Source organism: Choloepus didactylus, chromosome 6 (genome assembly GCF_015220235.1).
Source record: "Choloepus didactylus isolate mChoDid1 chromosome 6, mChoDid1.pri, whole genome shotgun sequence".
In the NCBI taxonomy this organism is placed as follows: domain Eukaryota; kingdom Metazoa; phylum Chordata; class Mammalia; order Pilosa; family Megalonychidae; genus Choloepus; species Choloepus didactylus.
In genome coordinates this window covers 29,171,544-29,190,717 of record NC_051312.1, presented here as the reverse complement: position 1 = coordinate 29,190,717, position 19,174 = coordinate 29,171,544, and the positions used below count along the sequence as shown (strand labels likewise).

The 19,174-nt window shown below is 33.6% G+C and overlaps 1 protein-coding gene and 1 pseudogene across 1 annotated transcript; both read left to right on the top strand.

The window, feature by feature from the left end:
* The first annotated feature begins 7,376 nt into the window (after positions 1-7,376).
* LOC119536850 (olfactory receptor 5W2-like) lies at positions 7,377-8,414 on the top strand. The gene has a single exon (XM_037839568.1). The coding sequence runs from the start codon at positions 7,395-7,397 to the stop codon at positions 8,412-8,414; it is 1,020 nt and encodes a 339-aa protein (XP_037695496.1). The 5' UTR covers positions 7,377-7,394.
* Positions 8,415-17,208: 8,794 nt separating this feature from the next.
* On the top strand, positions 17,209-18,134 carry LOC119537858 (annotated as a pseudogene).
* Positions 18,135-19,174: the final 1,040 nt, after the last annotated feature.

The window sequence follows — 19,174 nt, the reverse complement described above, 5'->3', positions numbered from 1 at the left end:
ATAAAGGAGATTAGGTGATGATACTATGAGACACTATATCCTACTAAAATAGACAATATAGATGAAATGGAGAGCTTCCTATAAATGCATCAGCAACCAACATTGACTTAAGAAGAAATAGAAAATTGCAACAGATCGATCACAAGTAAAGAGATTGAATCACTCATCAAAAACTTCCCAAAAATAGAAAAGCCAGGGCCAGATGGCTTCACATGTGAATTCTCCCAAGCATTCAAGAAAGAATTATTATGAATCCTTCTCAAAATCTTAAAAAAATTGAGGAGGAAGGAAAGGTGATGACTCATACTATGAAGCCAACATCACCCTAATGCCAAAGCCAGACAAAGATACTACAAGAAGATAAAATTACAGAGCTATCTATTTAATGAATATAGAGGCAAAAATACTCAACAAAATATTTGAAATTTGAATTGCACTGCCCATAGAGAGAATTATACACCATGACCAAGTGGGATTTATTCCAAGTGTGCAAGGCTGGTTCAACACAAGAAAATCAATTAATGGAATGCACCACATCAATAAATAAAAGTGGGAAAACCACATGGTCAACTTAAGTGAAGCAGAAAAGGCATTTGACAAAATTCAACATTCTTTCTTGATGAGAACACTTTAAAGGATAGGAATAGAAGGGAACTTCCTCAACATGATAAAGAGAGTATATGAAAAACCCACAGCTAACTTCATAGTCAATGGGGAAAGGCTGAAAGCTTTCCCTCTGAGATCAGCAAGAACACAAAGATGCTGACTGTCACCACTGTTATCATTGTTGTTCTACATTGTACTGGAAGTTTCAGCTAGAGCAATTAGGCAAGAAAAAGAAATAAAAGGCAACCAAATTGGGAAGGAAGAAGTAAAATTTTCACTGATTGCAGATGACATAATACCATATGTAGAAAAGCCTGAAAAATCTACAGCAAAGCTACTTGAGCTAATAAAGGAGTACAGCAAAGTGGAAGGGTACAAAAATAACATGCAAAAATCATCAGCATTTCCACAGTCAATAAGGAGCAATCTGAGGAGGAAATCAATGAAAAATTTCTGTTAGCAAGGGCAACAAAAATATCAACCATTTAACAATACCTTTACCTAAGACCACAAAGGCATATGCACAGAAAACAACAAAAATGCTAAAATAAATCAAAGAAAACCTAAATAAATTGAATGACATACTCTGTTCATGGATTGGAAGACTAAGTATGGTTATGGTGTCACTTCTACCAAAATTGATTTATATATTCAATTCAATATCAATTAAGATTCCAATAAATTACTTTGCAGAAATAGAAAAAGTAATAAGCAAATTTATTTAGAATCTATAGTGCCCCGAATACCTAAAGAAAATCTTGAAGAAAAGGAATGAAGTGGGGGGGGGGGTCTCATGTTATCTGAATTTAAAGCATATTACAAAGCTACAATGTTCAGAACAACAGGGTACTGGCATAAATATAGATATACTGAACTAGGGAATCAAATTGAGTGTTCAGAAATAAAACCTTTCATCTATGGACAATTGATCATTGATAAGGCAATCAAGTCAACTCAGCTGTGACAGAACAGCCTCTTCAATAATTGGTGCTTGGAGAGCTGTATTTTAATATCCAGAAGAATGAAAGAGGTTTCCTATCTCACATCTTAACCACATTAATTCAAAATTGATCAAAGGCCTAAACACTAGAGCAAAGAACATAAACCGTTTATGAAAAACATTTAGGAAAAAATGTAGGGCAATATCTTAAAGATATTGTAGTAGGAGGTGGCTTCCTAAACCTTACACCAAAATAGTGAGCAATGAAAGAAGAAATAGATAAATGAGATCTCCTCAAAATTAAACACTTTTGTGCATCAAAGGACTTTGCTAGAAAGTAAAAAAGCCACCCTATACAATAGGAGGCAATATTTGGAAACCATACATCAGATAAGAGTTTAATACCCAGAATATATAAAGAGATCCCACAGCTCAACAACAAAAAGACAAACAACTCAATTTAAAAATGTGCCAAAGACATGGATAGACACTTTTCCATAAAGGAAATACAAATGGCTCAAAAACATATGAAAAGATGCTCACCTTCACTGGCTATTAGGGAAAAGCTCATGAAAACCACAGTGAGATATAATTTCACACTTACTAGAGTGACCGTTTTCAAGACAACAGAAAACTGCAAGTGCTGGAGAGGATGTGGAGACAGAAGCACACTTATGCACTGTTGGTGGTAATGCAGAATGTTGCAACCTCTCTGGGAGGCAGCTTGGCATTCCTTCAGGAAGATAAGTATAGAATTGCCATATGATCCAGCAATCCCATTGCTAGGTGTATTTGGAGGAACTAAAGGCAGGGAGATAAAAGGCCTTTTCGCACTGATGTTTATAGCAGCATTATTCATGATTGCTAAGAGATGGAAACATTTCAAATGTTCATCAATAGATGAGTATATAAACTCTGTGGTATATACATATAATGGAATATTACATTACTGTAAGACATAATAGAGTCATTAAGCATATAACAATATGGAGGAACCTTGAGGATATTATGATGAGTGAAATTAGCCTGAAACAAAAGTACAAATTCTGTATGATCTCACTAATATGAATGAACATTAATGAGCAAACTTTGAGAGTTAGAGCTGACAAAATGGGTTGTCAGGAGTTAGAAGGAAGGTAGGGATTGGGTGTTTGATGCTCATGGAGTGAAGAGTATACAACAGGATTGATTATGGAGATCTGGAATGAATAGCACAATAGTACCTGATGGTACCACAATATTTTAAGTACACTGAATGGAGTTGAATGTGAGTATGGTTGAAGCAGGAAGGCTGGGGCCATGTATGACACTAGAAAGAAAGATGGACTGGGACTGTATATCTTACAAAACCTAGAGTGAACAATAATATTGATTACATGTAAAAATATGACTTTTTCCATGAGGAAGAACAGATGAGTATCAATATTGCAAGGTGTTGAGAAAGGGATCATATGTGGAAAAATAAGATCAATGTACCCTAGAATCTATAGTTAACAATAGCATTGTAATATGCCTCCATGAAATGTAACAAAGACAATGTGCAAAGGCTAAATGTCAATAGAGGGTGATGAGGTGGAGGGGTATGGGATTATTTGTGGTGATGGTATTTCTCCTTTTTATTTTACGTTGTTTTTTCTTTCTTATTTTTTATTTTTTATTCTTCAGTTCTTCCCTCTTCTTCTTTCTTTGCAGGATAAATGGAGGTGTCCTCTTGTAGATTGTCATGGTGACTGCATGACTATGGGGTTGCTCCAGAACCATTGGTTGTTTACTTAGGATGAATTGTATCATATGTGAATAAAACTGTTTAAAAAATGGACAGGACTATAGAAGTGTTGGAGAAGACGTAGAGAGAGGTATGCACCTGTTTACTCTTGGTAGGAAGGTAGGATGGTGCAGCCCTTCTGGAGGGTGATGGTGGTGGTTTCACAGAAGCCTGGGTATGGGTTTGCCATATGATCCTTCAATCTTGTTATAAGGTAGATGCTTGAAAGAACTGAAAGCAGGGACTTGAACGGATATCTGCACCGTGGTGATAGTAGGGCAGTATTAATGTTTTGCAGTGGATGGTGGGGGCTTAAGGGTGCATTGACTGATGAATGGAGGGACCAACTGTGGTGCATGCATACAATGGAATACTGTGCTGGTTTGGATGTATTATGTCACCCAAAATGCCATTATCTTCCATGCAGTCTTGTGTGGGCAGGAAATGTATTGGTGTTGATTGGGTTGGAGAGTTTTGATTGGATGTTTCCATGGAGATGTGATCACTTAACCGTGGGCAAAATCTTTTATTAGCTTTTACAGTGTGACTGTGTAATTGTGAAAACCTTGCAACTGACACTCCTTTTATGCAGTGTATTGACAAATGAGTAAGAAAATAAAGACAAAAATGAGTAAATAACGGGGTGGGGGATGAGAGATGTTGGATGTTTTGGGTGTTCTTTTTAATTTTAATTTTTATTCTTATTTTATTAATTTTTGGAGTGATGAAGGTGTTCAAGGGATGATTGTGGTGGTGAATGTACAACTATATGAGGGTGCCATGATCCATTGATTGCGCTTTGGATAATTACCTGGTATGTGAATGTAAATCAGTGAAATTGCATTGAAAGAGAAAAAAAGATGCAAAAAATATATGATGACTATTTTTGTTTGCTAATTAAATTATAGCAGCGAGGAGGTCATAAAGGATTAGTCATACAACTATAACTATAACATATAGCTATTTATTTGCCTACTTTTCTCATTCATCATCTAATATTTGCTGGGTGCTTATTAGAAACCAGACATTGTGATAGTTTGGTGAAGAAAACCACATTTTAAATTATCATTGCTGTGAATGTCCACAGTAGCATTATTCATAACAGCCAAAAAGTATAAATATCAACCCAAATGTCAATCAATTGATGAATGGATAAACAAAATTTGGTAAGCCCATACAATGGAATATTATTGGACTAAAATAAGTAAATGAAGTACTGATACAGGCTACAACATGGATGAAGCTTGAAAACATCACAGGAAGTGAAAGAATTCTGACACAAAAGACCATATATAATGATTCCATTTGTAATAAATATCCAGAAATGTGAAATAAATAGAGTTGGAAAGCAGGTTAGTTGTTGCCATTGACTGGGGGTGGGAGAAGTTAGGTTGGAGATTGACTGCTAGTGGGTATGGATTTCTTTTTGGAGTGATGAATATGTTCATAGATAGTGTTATGGCTGCCCAATCATGTGATTAGTCTAAAATACCACATAAGTATATTCTTTAAAGTCTGAATTTTATATGTGAATTATACCTCAATAAAAGCATTTTTTTATAATTACCATTAATCATAGTAACATTTCCAAATGAAGAAGTGAAAAAAAGTGTTTCATAAGTGGAAGAAAAAAAAGAATGTTAAGAAGGAGTTGGAAGTGATTAAGTAGAGATTCTCTTTGAGTTTCACTAGATTTCTTGTTTCACTGGGGAAGGAAGGTGTAGATGTAGTGTAGCTTTGAAGCATAACAAAAATCAATTATAGGTTAAAAAAGAATGAAGGTCTGATTCATGTGACATCATGGATGGACCTTGAAGACATCATGTTGAGTGAAATAAGCCAGACTCAAAAGGACAAATATTATTTGATGTCATTGATATGAAATAATTAGAATAAGCAAACTCATAGAGTCAGAATCAAGAATATAGTTTATCAGTGGCTGGGTAAGGGTGTAAGGAATGGAGACTTAATTCCTAAATTGTACAGAATTCCTATTTTGGCTAATTGTAAAGTTTTGGTAATTGATGGTGTTGATGGCACCACAATATTGTGACTGTAATTAACTGTACTGAATTATATATGTGAATGTATTTAAAGGAAAAATTTTATGTTTTGTGTATGTTATTAGAATAAAAAGTAAAAGAAAAAAAGGTAGGACTGTGCAACACAATGAACTCTATTGAAAATGATGCACTATAGTTAATGGGACAATTAAAAAATTTTTCTTACATGAATTATATCAAATGTACCCCATTAAGGCAAGGTGTTAATAATAGGGTGGTATATGGCAACTCCATATTTTGTATATTTTATGTATGATATTTCTACAAACCTACAACTCCTCTAACAAAGAATAATTAATCAATATTCAATTGCAGATACCTTTCTTGATATTGATCAATTTGGTGACAAAAGTGAAGAATTAAAAGCATTAAAAAAATCAATTGCAGTTGCTTTTCCTGGTATTGATCAATTTGGTGACAAGAGTGAAGAATTAAAAGTTCAATATTTGTGAACATTATTGTATTATTCACCAGGGAAAATACAGTGCCTAATCTAATTAATCTCATGTTTGCATAACACAGAAGTGTGAAGACAGGAGCTTCAGGGATTTAAGTCCCAAGTGTTACTAGGGAAAATAAAATGTCATCTGCTTATTTTTCAGCTACCAGAGACAAGCACAGAAAGACCTGCACAACTCAGGTAGGCTTACGAGTCTCCAAATTTAAAGAATATAGGGGAAAAAAAACATTTTTGGAAAAAATGTATGAGATATTAGTAAATGAATCATTTACTAATACTTCATTTCTCAGGTATAAAATAACAAACTCTGCAAAATACAAGACCAAAAATATGTTCTTCTTAGAGCTGAAGGAATCTGACTGATTGTATTACTACCCACACATGAAAATAAGCTTTTAATTATTTTGTTTAATCTAGGTTCATAAGAAAACTTTACTTCTTTTACAATTTTATAAGTGTATACCTGACTTTCAGATTTCATTTTCAGTTCTATTTCAAATATATTTGAGATGCATGTTACAAATATCAACTTATGCAAATTCAACTCCATGTGGATCATATGTCATATTTGCTTAAGTTTGAAAATAAAAATAAATCAGACCATCAATCATGTTCCAAATCTCATATATCAACACAGAAATTTTACACACCTACACAATCACACCACATACATAAATATAAAAATACACTTACAGAAGAAATTGAAATGTATATATTTCAGAAACATTTATTGTCTCATTTTCCATATCTGTTTTTACTGGAAATGTCAACTTAAAATCCAAAGGGATGCAAATGTGTACGTTAAATATTGTTGTTCCCATTGTTTTTTTTAGCAGTTCTCTGTCACTGGTCAAGAGACTTGTCCTTTGGCAGTAGACCACATTTACAAATAGGTAATGAATATTCTGACAAAGCAGCAATAACTTTCTAGAGAGAAGCACAATAAAACATATTTCTTATCTCACTAAATAATAAAGACTACAAACCCAAACCAGTTGCATAATGGTTTTCTTTATTATTGTCAGTTGTAGCCTCATAATTTCTAGAGCTACAGCACAAGTATATTAAACCAATCATGAATTTGGAAGAACACAATAATTGTGATAAATTTTTTTGGTCTATGTAAATATTTTCAAGTGTATCAGATTATTGGTTCTATATCTTGGATCCTCACCTCTCTAACATTTGTGTTTTAACACAATATTTTGACAATGGAATGAGATCATACTAATCCAATTAAACTCCCTGATATAAACAAGTGAAGCCCAAAAGAAACTGAGGAACATGAGGTGTCACATATTGCATGAATGGCATGTAGATGTAGACCAAAGTTTCTCAATTCTGGTCACAGATAACTTTCATTATTGTCAAATGATTAAGAATAGTTGTTTAGAGGCTGGCACATGTTTGAGTAATATTCTGAGGATAAAGAAGAAAATTTACAGAAAAAAAATAATGTCCTTATTTACAGATAATAGGTTGTGGATGTCCAGAGAGTTACACATGGATATATCATTTTCTTGATTATTTTTTCAACAGTTTAGTCAAGAGGAAAGTAGAATGGACAGGGGAAATTGTTCCTTCTTGACTGGATTCCTTTTCTTGGGAATAACTACTAACTCTGACATCAAAGGGACCCTATTCACCATACTTCTAGTTGTTTATCTCATTAATATTCTGGCAAACTTTGGAATGATCATTTTAATTATAATGGATTCCAGACTTCACACATTGATGTATTTTTTCCTCAGCCACCTCTCCTTCTGTGACCTCTGCTATTCCACAGCAATTGGGCCCAAGATGCTGGTGGACCTCTTTTCCAGGAACAAATCAATTTCCTTTTTTGGATGTGCTTTGCAATTTTTAGTCTTCTGTATCTTTGCAGATGCTGAGTGCCTGCTGCTGGCAGTGATGGCCTTTGATAGGTACAAGGCCATTAGTGACCCCTTGCTCTATACAGTCAACATGTCCAGTAGGATGTGCTCCATACTCACGACTGGGGTTTACCTGATGGGAATGACTGATGCTCTGACACATACAATATTAGCATCCCGCTTATGTTTCTGTGAGTCAAGTGTGATTGATCATTTCTTCTGTGACTTGTCTCCTCTTTACCTCCTTTCATGTTCTGAAGTACATGTCAATGAACTAGTATTATTCACCATTTTTGGCTTCATTGAACTGAGTAGCATTTCAGTAGTTCTTGCATCTTATCGTTATATCATCCTATCAGTTTTAAAGATCCACTCTGCTGAGGGAAGATTCAAGGCTTTCTCCACCTGCACTTCCCATCTGATTGCTGTAGCAATTTTCCAGGTCACTATGCTCTTCATATATTTCAGACCCAGCTCTTCCGATTCCTTAGATCAAGACAAAATGACTTCTTTATTTTACACCATTGTGATTCCCATGTTAAACCCCTTGATTAATAGCCTAAGGAATAAAGATGTGAAAGAAGCTTTGGAAAGACTGAAAAATAAAAACTGGTTTTCAGTACTTATATTAAATAAATATATATCTACATGTATGTATGGGTATATATTTGCATATTTATTTGTCCTTGTTGATTTCATAAGATGATATGGAAACATATAAGAAACAAGTTGTATCAGATATTAATTTTTAAAAAGAGTGTTTGTACCAAATTACAGTCATACCAAAATTTTGCATTTCCCTAAATGGTCATATTTCATATATGCCCTGAATTTATATTTATATAATTCCCCCATAGAATAAAACTTGTCTGACATTTTGTGTCATGTAAAATTTTTATTTGTTCAAATTTTCATTTCTGGACTATTTCAATTACTCTAAAATGTATTGCATGTTTACCACACATCTTTTGTACATTCAGGAGCTATGTATTTCATGGTGAATCTAGTAGTTCTTACACTAATGGATAATCTAGTGGAAAAACAAACATTAATTAGTAAAGCTTTCAGAAATTTATAATAAACTGCAAATCATAATGAAATAAAAACACCAATAAAAATCCAAAACAAAATATCTGACTTTGGTATGCAGAGAAGGAAGTCTTCCCTCAATGGAGTAATTTTGTTTTAGTTCTAAAGGATGATTAAAGATGCAAGTTGGACAGAGGAAAGGATTCTGGGTAGAGGGAATGTCAATTAGAGAGGACATGAGGAGAACAATACCTTGACTTTAAAGGAGAAATAAAGTCCAACTTGCTTAGATTATAAAGAACAAAGGGACAGGCCTGAGGAAAGCATATCCTTGAATGGTAATTCTTAACTCCTCCATCACTTCTGCCAGAAAGCGTTACTTCTCTTCTTCTGCTTTCTTGATCTATGTTAAATATTCCTTTTTGTAATCACAAACAACTGTTTCCTAGAGGTATTTTTATGATATGATTCTGTTTACTAAATCATTTTCTCCAACATGGGATTGTGATAATTTTGTGCTCAAGAACTGAGTTTTGAATTTCTGTTATCTAAAGAATGTCTCATGTCTTGGACACAAAATGGGGAATAAACATATAAGTAATAAAATTGACACTAATATTAAGTGCTTATTAAATGTTGGACAAAAAAAATTTACTTAAGGTCTAATATGTGCCTTGAATATACTTTATAGCTTCTAAGTACATGAATTGCTGTGATTACTAGATGTAATGGATGTATAAAGGAATACATACTAATAATTCAGGAAAAAAGAGCATTCATCTATGCATTTTTTGTATTCACCTACTTTACCTGCCTCAGTTATAGCAACACTAATGTACACTCCTAATTATACCTTATAATTGCACAAGCTAAAATCATTGAATTTCTTAGACTTGATAGCTGAAATTTTAAAATGCACTGTGTGAAAACATTACAGAATGGTAATAAAACCCAAGGACCTCTTGTGCTTTACAAGTTACATTAGGGAAAAATATACAAGTAGAAAAGGCCTGTGGGGAATGATTGTTTTAGACAAAAGAATTTTTCCTGAACATATATTCTCATTTAAATCATACTGTGTTGGGATTGTTATTATCAGTCACAGTATGGCAGAGAACTGTGTTCAAAATTGAGATAGTAAGGTTCAAATAGTGGAAGAACTTCAGTGGATTGCCACTGATCTGGAATATCTAAACATTGACATCTAATTAACTTATTATATTTCCATATGACATTATATATTACTACTTCTAAAGATCAATTTGATATCCAGATTGGCCCCTTTATCCACCTAGTGGGTGTGAAATAGAGGTAAGGATATTTAAACCATATAAATGGATAACTAAAATTGAAATTGACTGCTTTGAGTGTTTCCTTTCCCTTTAATGTGCAAGTTGAGGTAGAATAACTGATTGTTGGGATCCATGTTTAGGAAATTCATGACTCAAAAAAGAACTTGGGAAGATGGGATATAGGGATCCGTCTTCCTTGGAATGCTACACACATAGTAAGAACTAATATTGAAAGATTTTGATCTATCCTAACCTGTCAATATCATTCCTCACTGGACCCTGTTATTATTTGTTTCTCTACCTCATACCCTTCTCACACATCTACCAACTAATAATAGGAATTTTATTTTACAAACTTTATATTGCAAATATGTGTTTAGTGAGTTAATATAAATAGAGATATTCCTGTATCTATTCCTTAAGTCTTGTCACTGAAATCCCTAAACATAAGAATGATATACTAATGGATCTGGGTATGTGTATAAAACAACAAATAGAAAGATACATAATGGTGATTTCCTCTTAACCACATTTGTGAAAATAAAGGAGCAATAAGTTCAATGATCCCATTAGTGGGAGGTAAGCATTAAAGCCAGAAGCAGAAAATTTATCTCCCTTGAAGAAATCCCTCATTATAAATCTGCAATAAAACATGGGCCCAATGTCACTCAAATCACTGTGCCCTTAAACAAGTCACTCTTCCTTGCTAGGCTTTGGTTCTCTCTCTGTGAAAGAGGGGATCAAATTCAATATCACTAAGGTCCTTTCCAGCTGCCATGCTGGCTCTCTATGTTTACCTATGATTCTAATTCTATTTAAACCCACCCCACTATTAGAATGATTGTGAAAAAAATGACTCTATAAAAAAAGGAAGGCACTGCATTTCTAAAAATTCAGTTTTATTGAGATACATTCACATATCATACAATCATCCAGTGTACAGTACAATCAGTTGTTCACAGTATGATCATATAGTTTTGAATTCATCACCACAATCAATTTTTGAACATTTCCATTACTCCAAAAAATATAAAAATCAGAATAAAAATAGAAATAAAAAGGATACCCAAAACATCCCATCTCCCCATCTCCTCCTAAAATTCATTTAATTTTTGTCCCAATTTTTATACTCATCTGCCCATTCACTGGATAAAAGGAGTGTGAGCAACAAGGTTTTCACACTCACATAGTAACACCATGTAAGCTATATAGTTACAGTCATGTTCAAGAGTAAAGGCTACTGGGTTGCAGTTCAACAGTTTCAGGTATTTCCTTCTAGCTTTTCCAAAAGCCTAAAAACTAAAAAGGGATAGCTATATAATGCAAAAGAATAGCCTCCAGAATGACCTTTTGACTCCATTTGAAATCTCTCAGCCACTGAAACTTCATTTTGTTCCATTTCTCTTCCCCCTATTGGTCAAGAAGTCTTTCTCAATCCCGTGATGCTGGGTCCAGGCACATTCGTAGGAGTCATGTCTCATGTTGCCAATGAAATTTACAGCCCTGGGAGTCATGTCAGTGAGTTTACCTGCTGAGTGGGATTAGAGAGAGAGGCCACCTCTGATCAATGAAAGAGGTTTTCTGGGGGGTGACACAGGCACAATTATAAGTAGATTTAGCCTCTCCTTTGCAGTAATAAGCTTCATAAGGGCAAACCCCAAAATCAAGGGCTTGGCCAACTAAATTTGTAGTCCACAATGCTTGTGAAAATATCAGCAATTCCCCAAGTGGGGAAGTTCAATATTTCCACATTTTTCCCCAGTCCCTCAATGAGGCTTTGGAAATACATTTTTATTCTCTGCCAAAATTACTTTGGCATGTATCAAGGCTTCACACTACCCAGTACAAACCAACCAGATCCCACTCTCTATTCAAAATTCCATGTAATTATGGTATTTTGAACAAACTGATGATACAAGTTATATTATATAGTGAAGGCATTGCATTTTGAGGCTGATTTGACCTGATATAACAATGGCAATGATATCAGTGAGATGGCAGGATTATCATAAGGCCATATACTTTTAAACAAAACCCTTTAACTGGCTTCTTATTCACATTTCAACTTCCATAGACATATCACAGAAGTGAATATCCAACCTTATATGTACTCAAGTAAATAAAAAGTAAAACCTCAGTGCTGTACCATGACTCACCTACAGAATGGCTAAAATGATAAACAGAACTATCAAGTATTGGTGAGTGTGTGGAACAACCATATCCATCACACTTTGGTAGAACAAATGAAAATTTTCATCCTTATTTGGAAAGCTATATGGAATTGTCTGCTATAGTTGAACATACATACAACCCAGAAAAATCCAAAACTTGAATTCTTAGTTTTATCCAAGACAATAAGTGAATATCCACTTAAGACATACAGAAAAATATTCACAGCAGCATTATTTACAGTAACATAAATCTGAGAACAACTCAAGTTTCTATCAATTCATTAGATCTGAGTTGAGGATTTTTTTAAGTGTAGTTAATAATATTTTAGACTTTATAGGCCATAAATCTTCTGTCATGAGCATTCAGGTTTCTACTTGCATCACAATAACCAGAGCCAGTATAAAAATGAATAGGGATGAATGTATTCCAGTAACCGGCAATATTTGTAAATCACTGTTCTAGATAAAATGGATAACATATGGTTGTGGTATATTGGATTACTATACAGCAGTGAGAATGAAGAACAATCACAATAGACAGCAACACGGAAGAATGTCATAAACATAAGCTTTAGTGAAAGAATTCAACCATAGTTGTTTACAAACACTATGACTTCATTTACACATGGTTAAAATTGTACAAACTAATTTCTTATATTGGATGTCAATTTGTGATGGGTTTGTGGATGATTTCTGAGATTCTTAGTGATGCCCTGTTTTATACTATGGGTTCTGGGTGAATGGGTAATTTCATTTCTGAAAAATAACCTCACACATACTAACTATATGATTGTTTTCTAAATGCTTTCCAAAAACAAAATCTATTCACTGTCATATTATAAGCAACTCTGATTCCATTAATATTTTTCTAGCTCTAATAGTTTCTTATATACAATAAGCATTCAATTACATTTGTAAACTTAATGTAGGAAACAACTTTCATAGACTATATCAACCAATACACATTCTTTATGTTACTCAAAAAGTGCTTCCTTTCTTGTAGACCAAAAATGTCTTTATCAACACATGGACACTTCTAGTCATTCAGCATTACCAGGGAGACTGAAAGTGCTTTGTTATGAGTGCCATGCAATGAACTCATGTTTCCTAGCATTCCATGCCTCAGGGCCAGGCAATGATTTTCTGAAGAAGGTGATCTTCTATATAGACAGTTGACTGCATAGTATTATTTTAGTGGCAGCAGGGCCACCTGGAAAACTTAAATCTAGACACATGTTTCTCATGTGCTGGCCTGTGATTTCTAAATTCCTCCTAAAGATATTGATTTCAGTTATAAGAGTGCTATTCTGAAGTAAAACACAAATCCCTTTGGTAAGCCAATTATGATGTCCAATTTGTAAACATGTAGTACCTATGCAAGCTTAGGTTACAATGGGGAGAGTGGGAGGGAAGTGAGACTATGTGCTTCGTAGGGGCAGTTGTGTTTAGGAAGCTTAGTCTAGGTCCTGCCTAAACAGAGTGTACCCTGGAGGGATTTGAAATCCCTGAATGATGAGAAGCACCTAAAGGGAAACAGAGATTGGAAAAGAATCAGAAGAAGGAGAGCAAGAATGACTTCATCCCCTCCTAATATACACTAGAGAAGAAGATAATGGTAGTAAAGCTCTTGGATAACACAAACTAGTCATATTCGTGTGGTTACCTTGTGTATAATATGAGCAATTACTAAGGTGGTTTGAACTTTGCCTCAATAATGTTTCCCACAGGAATAAATTTTGTATTCATTAAACAAAGAATGAAAATGAAATGTGAAAAAGCATTAAAATTGTCACCTAAATCACTTCTCCCAAAGTTAAAAATACACTAATTTCATGGATTTTAGTCTGTCGTCTAGCTTTATGGAGAGCAAGGTAAACAAAAATAACAAAACCATGTTTCTCTTTACTCCCAAGTTGTGTTTTAAAAGAAACAGGAAATCATCTTCAGTGTTGGTGTGCATAAAATGGCATACGCCTAATACTTCTTAGTTGTTATTGTTTGCATGCAAATTGTGCATTGACTGGTTTAGTGGCAATTAAATCAACCCAATTAAGACTGATTTTACATGGTATGTGCTTGGCTTTTGTACATTTTTTTGAAATATGAATCTATAGTATATGTTTAATGAACACGTAGTGGTCTGTGCTTGTTGATATACAGAAATGATTCACACCTTATTAAATACCACTCCAATCCTGAACAATACAGAGAGCATCCCCCAAGACTACCACTTTGTACATGTTCAGGGAACACTATTTTCCTTATTTTCTATTTGCTCCTTGGAATTACAAAAGATAGTGGCTTTCCACATCACTTATTGTTCATACCAAATTTAATAATGTTTCTGTGTTCAGCTGAAATAAATAGAAGTTTAACTTCCAATATGGCAGCCCTCCTTTTTGCTTCTTACTGTCCTCTATCACCTACCTAGGAATGCTGCCTTAGTTTAGACATGCTATTTAGATGAGTTTTCTGATCACTTAGAAATCTAAAAATCTATGGAACACTAATTTTGAATTTCCAAACAATAATATAATGTAAACATACATTACCTTTCTATTAGAAAAACCACAAGAATTACTTTTTAAAGTAGGATTTGTATTCAGGAATTTATTGCAAGTGAGTGCTTCACAGTAATGTCTGTAAGAGTCTAGATGTTACTAACTATATCTGTGTAATGAGGTGGTTAATAAAAACTTTGGACACCGGTGATATATTAGGTAATATATATGTAAAAAGACATCTAGCATTTGTCTTGAACTCCAAAATGGTCACTATATAAAATCAAATAATTTTGTCCTTCAAGTCCACTTCTAAGAACTTATTTTAAAGAAACATGCAGAAATGAAAAATTACATTTGTCTAATTTTGCTCATCAGTTTTGCTTATAATATTAAACATTGCATATATATCATAGCATGGAGGAAGTAATTAATAATCATTTAATAAAAAGGAATACATTTTCTGTATTCATAATATTTTATATATAATTGCAGGTTTTTTCCCCCCATATTGGTTAAAAATTAAAAATCTGATGGTACATAAAAGAAAACATCCTTATCTCTAGGAAATGTGATTACATTTAGGTTTTTCTGTCTTCATAATACACTTCCTGTGTTGTCTCAATTTATTTAATAGGAAAATGTATACATGCATGTACACATTTTTAATATGGAATCTAAACAAATGCCCATCATCAGCAGAGAAACAATGTACTTTGGTACTAGTATCATGCAATATTGTTTCATAATAGTCCATGTCTCAGGGCCAGGCAATGATCTTCTGAGAAGGTGGTCTTGTTTGTAGATATGTAGATTACCACTGAAAAATTGTCGTATTTCTAAAAGGGAAAGTGAAGGAGCCTGTTTCAGAAATGGAAGGAACAGATGTACAATGAAAAAGAGAATAACATCATCAAATAGAGTCCAATGAGTATCATCAGATGCCTCCTTGGACTGGAGCAGGAGGGATAGATTCAGGGTAACTGAGAAGCATAACATTAAAATCAGTTCTGTTCCCTTCCTAACATTGATTAATTTGGTGACAAGAGTGAGGAATTAAAAGTTCAGTCTTTGCGAAAGTTGTTGTAGAATTCACAGGGGAAAATAGAGAAAAAGTTCTCATGTTTACATAACACAATAGAGTGAAAGCAGAGGCTTTAGGGACTTAAGTCCCGAGAGACATTAGATAAAAATAAACATGTTCTGCTCATTGTTTACCTCCCAGAGGAATGGACATAAGGACTTGCCCATCTAAGGTAGGTTTCTGAGTTGTCAAATTTAAATAGAGAAAAACAAGTAATTTTATTTTTAGAAAAATGAAGAATCAAACATTTTTTGAATGTTTAAGCAACATCATTTTATGCCAACTTACTCTATTAGATTAATTCTGAAATCTAATTTGGTTGACCTACTTTGTATAAAGTATAGATTTTATTTATTTATATTTTAAACAAGATTTTTAAGTAAGCAGTTATCTTTACCACAATGCAATTGTAAACTAATTTTTATTAGTAGTTTAATTTATTCTAGTTTTATGCCAATAATAACTAAGATATCACTTTTGGGAAACAATATGTGTCAATTCAAGCCCTTATGGGCCATATACCATAACACCTAATTCCAGAAAAAAATAAAATCAGGTCAAAACCTGCATTCAGGCACACTTAAGCAAACACATGAAACACACATGTGATGTCAAGCACATTTACATGAAAAACAATAATTTATCAATAAAATATGTATTGTTACTTTTACCATCGTCACTTTAATGTAAAAGTCCATTTAAAGTACAAAGATGTGCAAATGTTTGTGTTAAATTCTGTGGTTCCCACTTCTTTGTAGCACATCTGTTTGGTTCCTTAAAGGACTTTGTCAGGTCAGTCATGCAAGTGGGTTAAAAATGTGGAAAAGAAGTGATGAAGTGTGATAGATAAGTTCAATAAAATATTACAGGAAACACTAAAGACACCATACACCAACAACACTAACATAACTACTTTATTAATTATATGCAATATCATTAATTCAATGATGGGCTCTTTGTTGCTGAAACTTTAAAATCCATCATTTTTCTTGAAGAATGCAATAAATGTGGACACATTTTTGTCCATGTGGGCTTTTATTTCCAAATTTCTGAGATATTTAGTGCTGTATCTTCTGATCTTGTCTATCTAACTTTGGTGTTTCCTCAGTTCAGTGAAATTTGCTGTCTATAATAAGGCAATAGAAGCTAAGACATCATATCTCATGAATGACCTGTAGATTTGGAATCAAAGTTTCCCAAATTTTGTCTCAGAATTTTTTTTTTTTTTGATTTTTCAATGAGAAAAGAATACCTCCTTAAAGGTAACAGCTGTCTGGATATTTTCTGAGGATAAAAGAACATTTATAGAAACAAATCACTATACGCTTTACAGATAAGAGTTTGTGGATATAAAGAGAGTTAAATGTGAATCTACTATTTTCTTCATTAATTTTGAAATAATTTAGAACAAGAACAAAGAAGAATGGACAGGGAAAATTTCTCTTCCTTGACTGAATTCCTTTTATTGGGAATAACTACTAACTTTGAGATCAAAGTGACTCTTCATCATACTTCTAGCTGTTTATCTCATTAATATTCTGGCAAATCTTGGAATGATCATTTTAATTAGAATGGATTCCCAGCTTTACACACCAATGTTCTTTTTCCTCAGCCACCTCTCCTTGTGACGTCTGCTATTCCACAGCAATTGGGCCCAAAATGCTGGTAGATCTCTTTGCAAGAACAAATCAATTTCCTTTTTAAGTTGTGCCCTGCGATTCTTCTTCTGTGACTTTGCAGATTCTGAATGTCTACTGCTGGCAGTGATGGTCTTTGATAAGGTACAAGGCCATTAGCAACACTTTTGCTCTATACAGTCAACACATCCAGCAGGGTGTGCTTCATGCTCATAGTTGGGGTGTAACTGGTGGGAATGATGGATGTTCTGACACATATGACATTAACATTCTGCTTATGTTTCTGTGAGTCAAATGAGATTGATCATTTCTTCTATGATTTGTCTCCTCTGTACCTCCTTTCATGTTCTGATATACAGTTCAATGAACTGGTATTATTTACCATTTTTGGCTCCATTGAACTGAGTAGCATTTCAGTAGTTCTTGCATCTTATTGTTATATCATCCTTTCAGTTTTAAAGATCCACTCTGCTGAGAGGAGATTCAAAAATTTATCTACCTGCACTTCCCACATCACTGCTATTGGGATTTTCCAGGGAACTATGCTCTTCATGCATTTCCTGCCCAGTTCTTCCTATTCCTTAGATCAAGACAAATGACCTCATTGTTTTACACCCATGTGATTCCCATTTTAAATCCTCTGATTTACAGCCTACAGAGCAGAGATGTGAAAAAGGCCCTGGAAAGACTGAAAAACAAAAAGAGGTTTTAAATATTAATTAAACATATTATGTATATTATGTGTATATGTAAAGCTATGCTCATTATATTCATAAAATCAGATAGTAATATATGTGAAAAACAGTTGTCTCAAATACTCATTAAAAAAATCCTGTTTGTATAAAATTCCAATATATTGAGATTAACATTAAATCATAACTGATGATTTTTTAAGGGTCAGAAAGGAGATATTTTAGGCTTTGCAAGCTATAAGTCTCTGTCACAAGCACTCGAGTCTGTCTTTGAATCACAACAAGCAGATATGAAATATAAATGAATGGGGTGAGTGTATTCTGATAAAATTTTATGGGCCATAGTTAGCTGATTCCAGCTCTACAATGAATAAATAACAAATGGTATGTTGTACATTGGACTTCTACACAGCTATGAGAATGCAGGACAAAGAAACAACAAACAAAACATGGAGGAAACCCAAAAACATAAACTTTAGCAAAAGAAGCCAGACATGATTTTATGTAAACACTATGATTTTGCTTCCACGTAATTCAATAATAGTACAAATTAATCTCTTACATTGGATGTCAATTTGTGGCAGGGTGTGAGGATGATTCCTGAGATGCTTACTAATGTCCTGTTTCATGTTCTGGGTTCTGCATGTAGATATTTTCATTTCTGAAAATTTACTTAATGTACACTAATTATATGATCATTTTCAAAATGTTTTCCAAAAACAAAGTCTATTAACTATCATAATGGAAGCAATTGCAAGATTTCAATATTATTTTTTAATCTCTAGTAGTTCCTTGTATATAATAAATATTTTGATATAATTTTAAATGTAATGTAGGAAACAATTCATAGAATATATCAATCAATAATTATACCTTACATTAGTCACAATGTGCTGCCTCACTTGTAGAACAAAAATGTCTTTATCAACAATTGAACACTTCTAGTTGTTCTCCAGAGACAATGTACTTCATAGCTAGTATTGTACAATGATCTCATAACAGTTCATGTCTAAGGGCTGGACAATGATTATCAGAAGATAGTGAACTTGTATGTAGACCA

Excerpts from the sequence above, each read along its gene's own strand:
- LOC119536850 (XM_037839568.1), top strand. The coding sequence starts at position 7,395 with ATGGACAGGGGAAATTGTTCCTTCTTGACTGGATTCCTTTTCTTGGGA.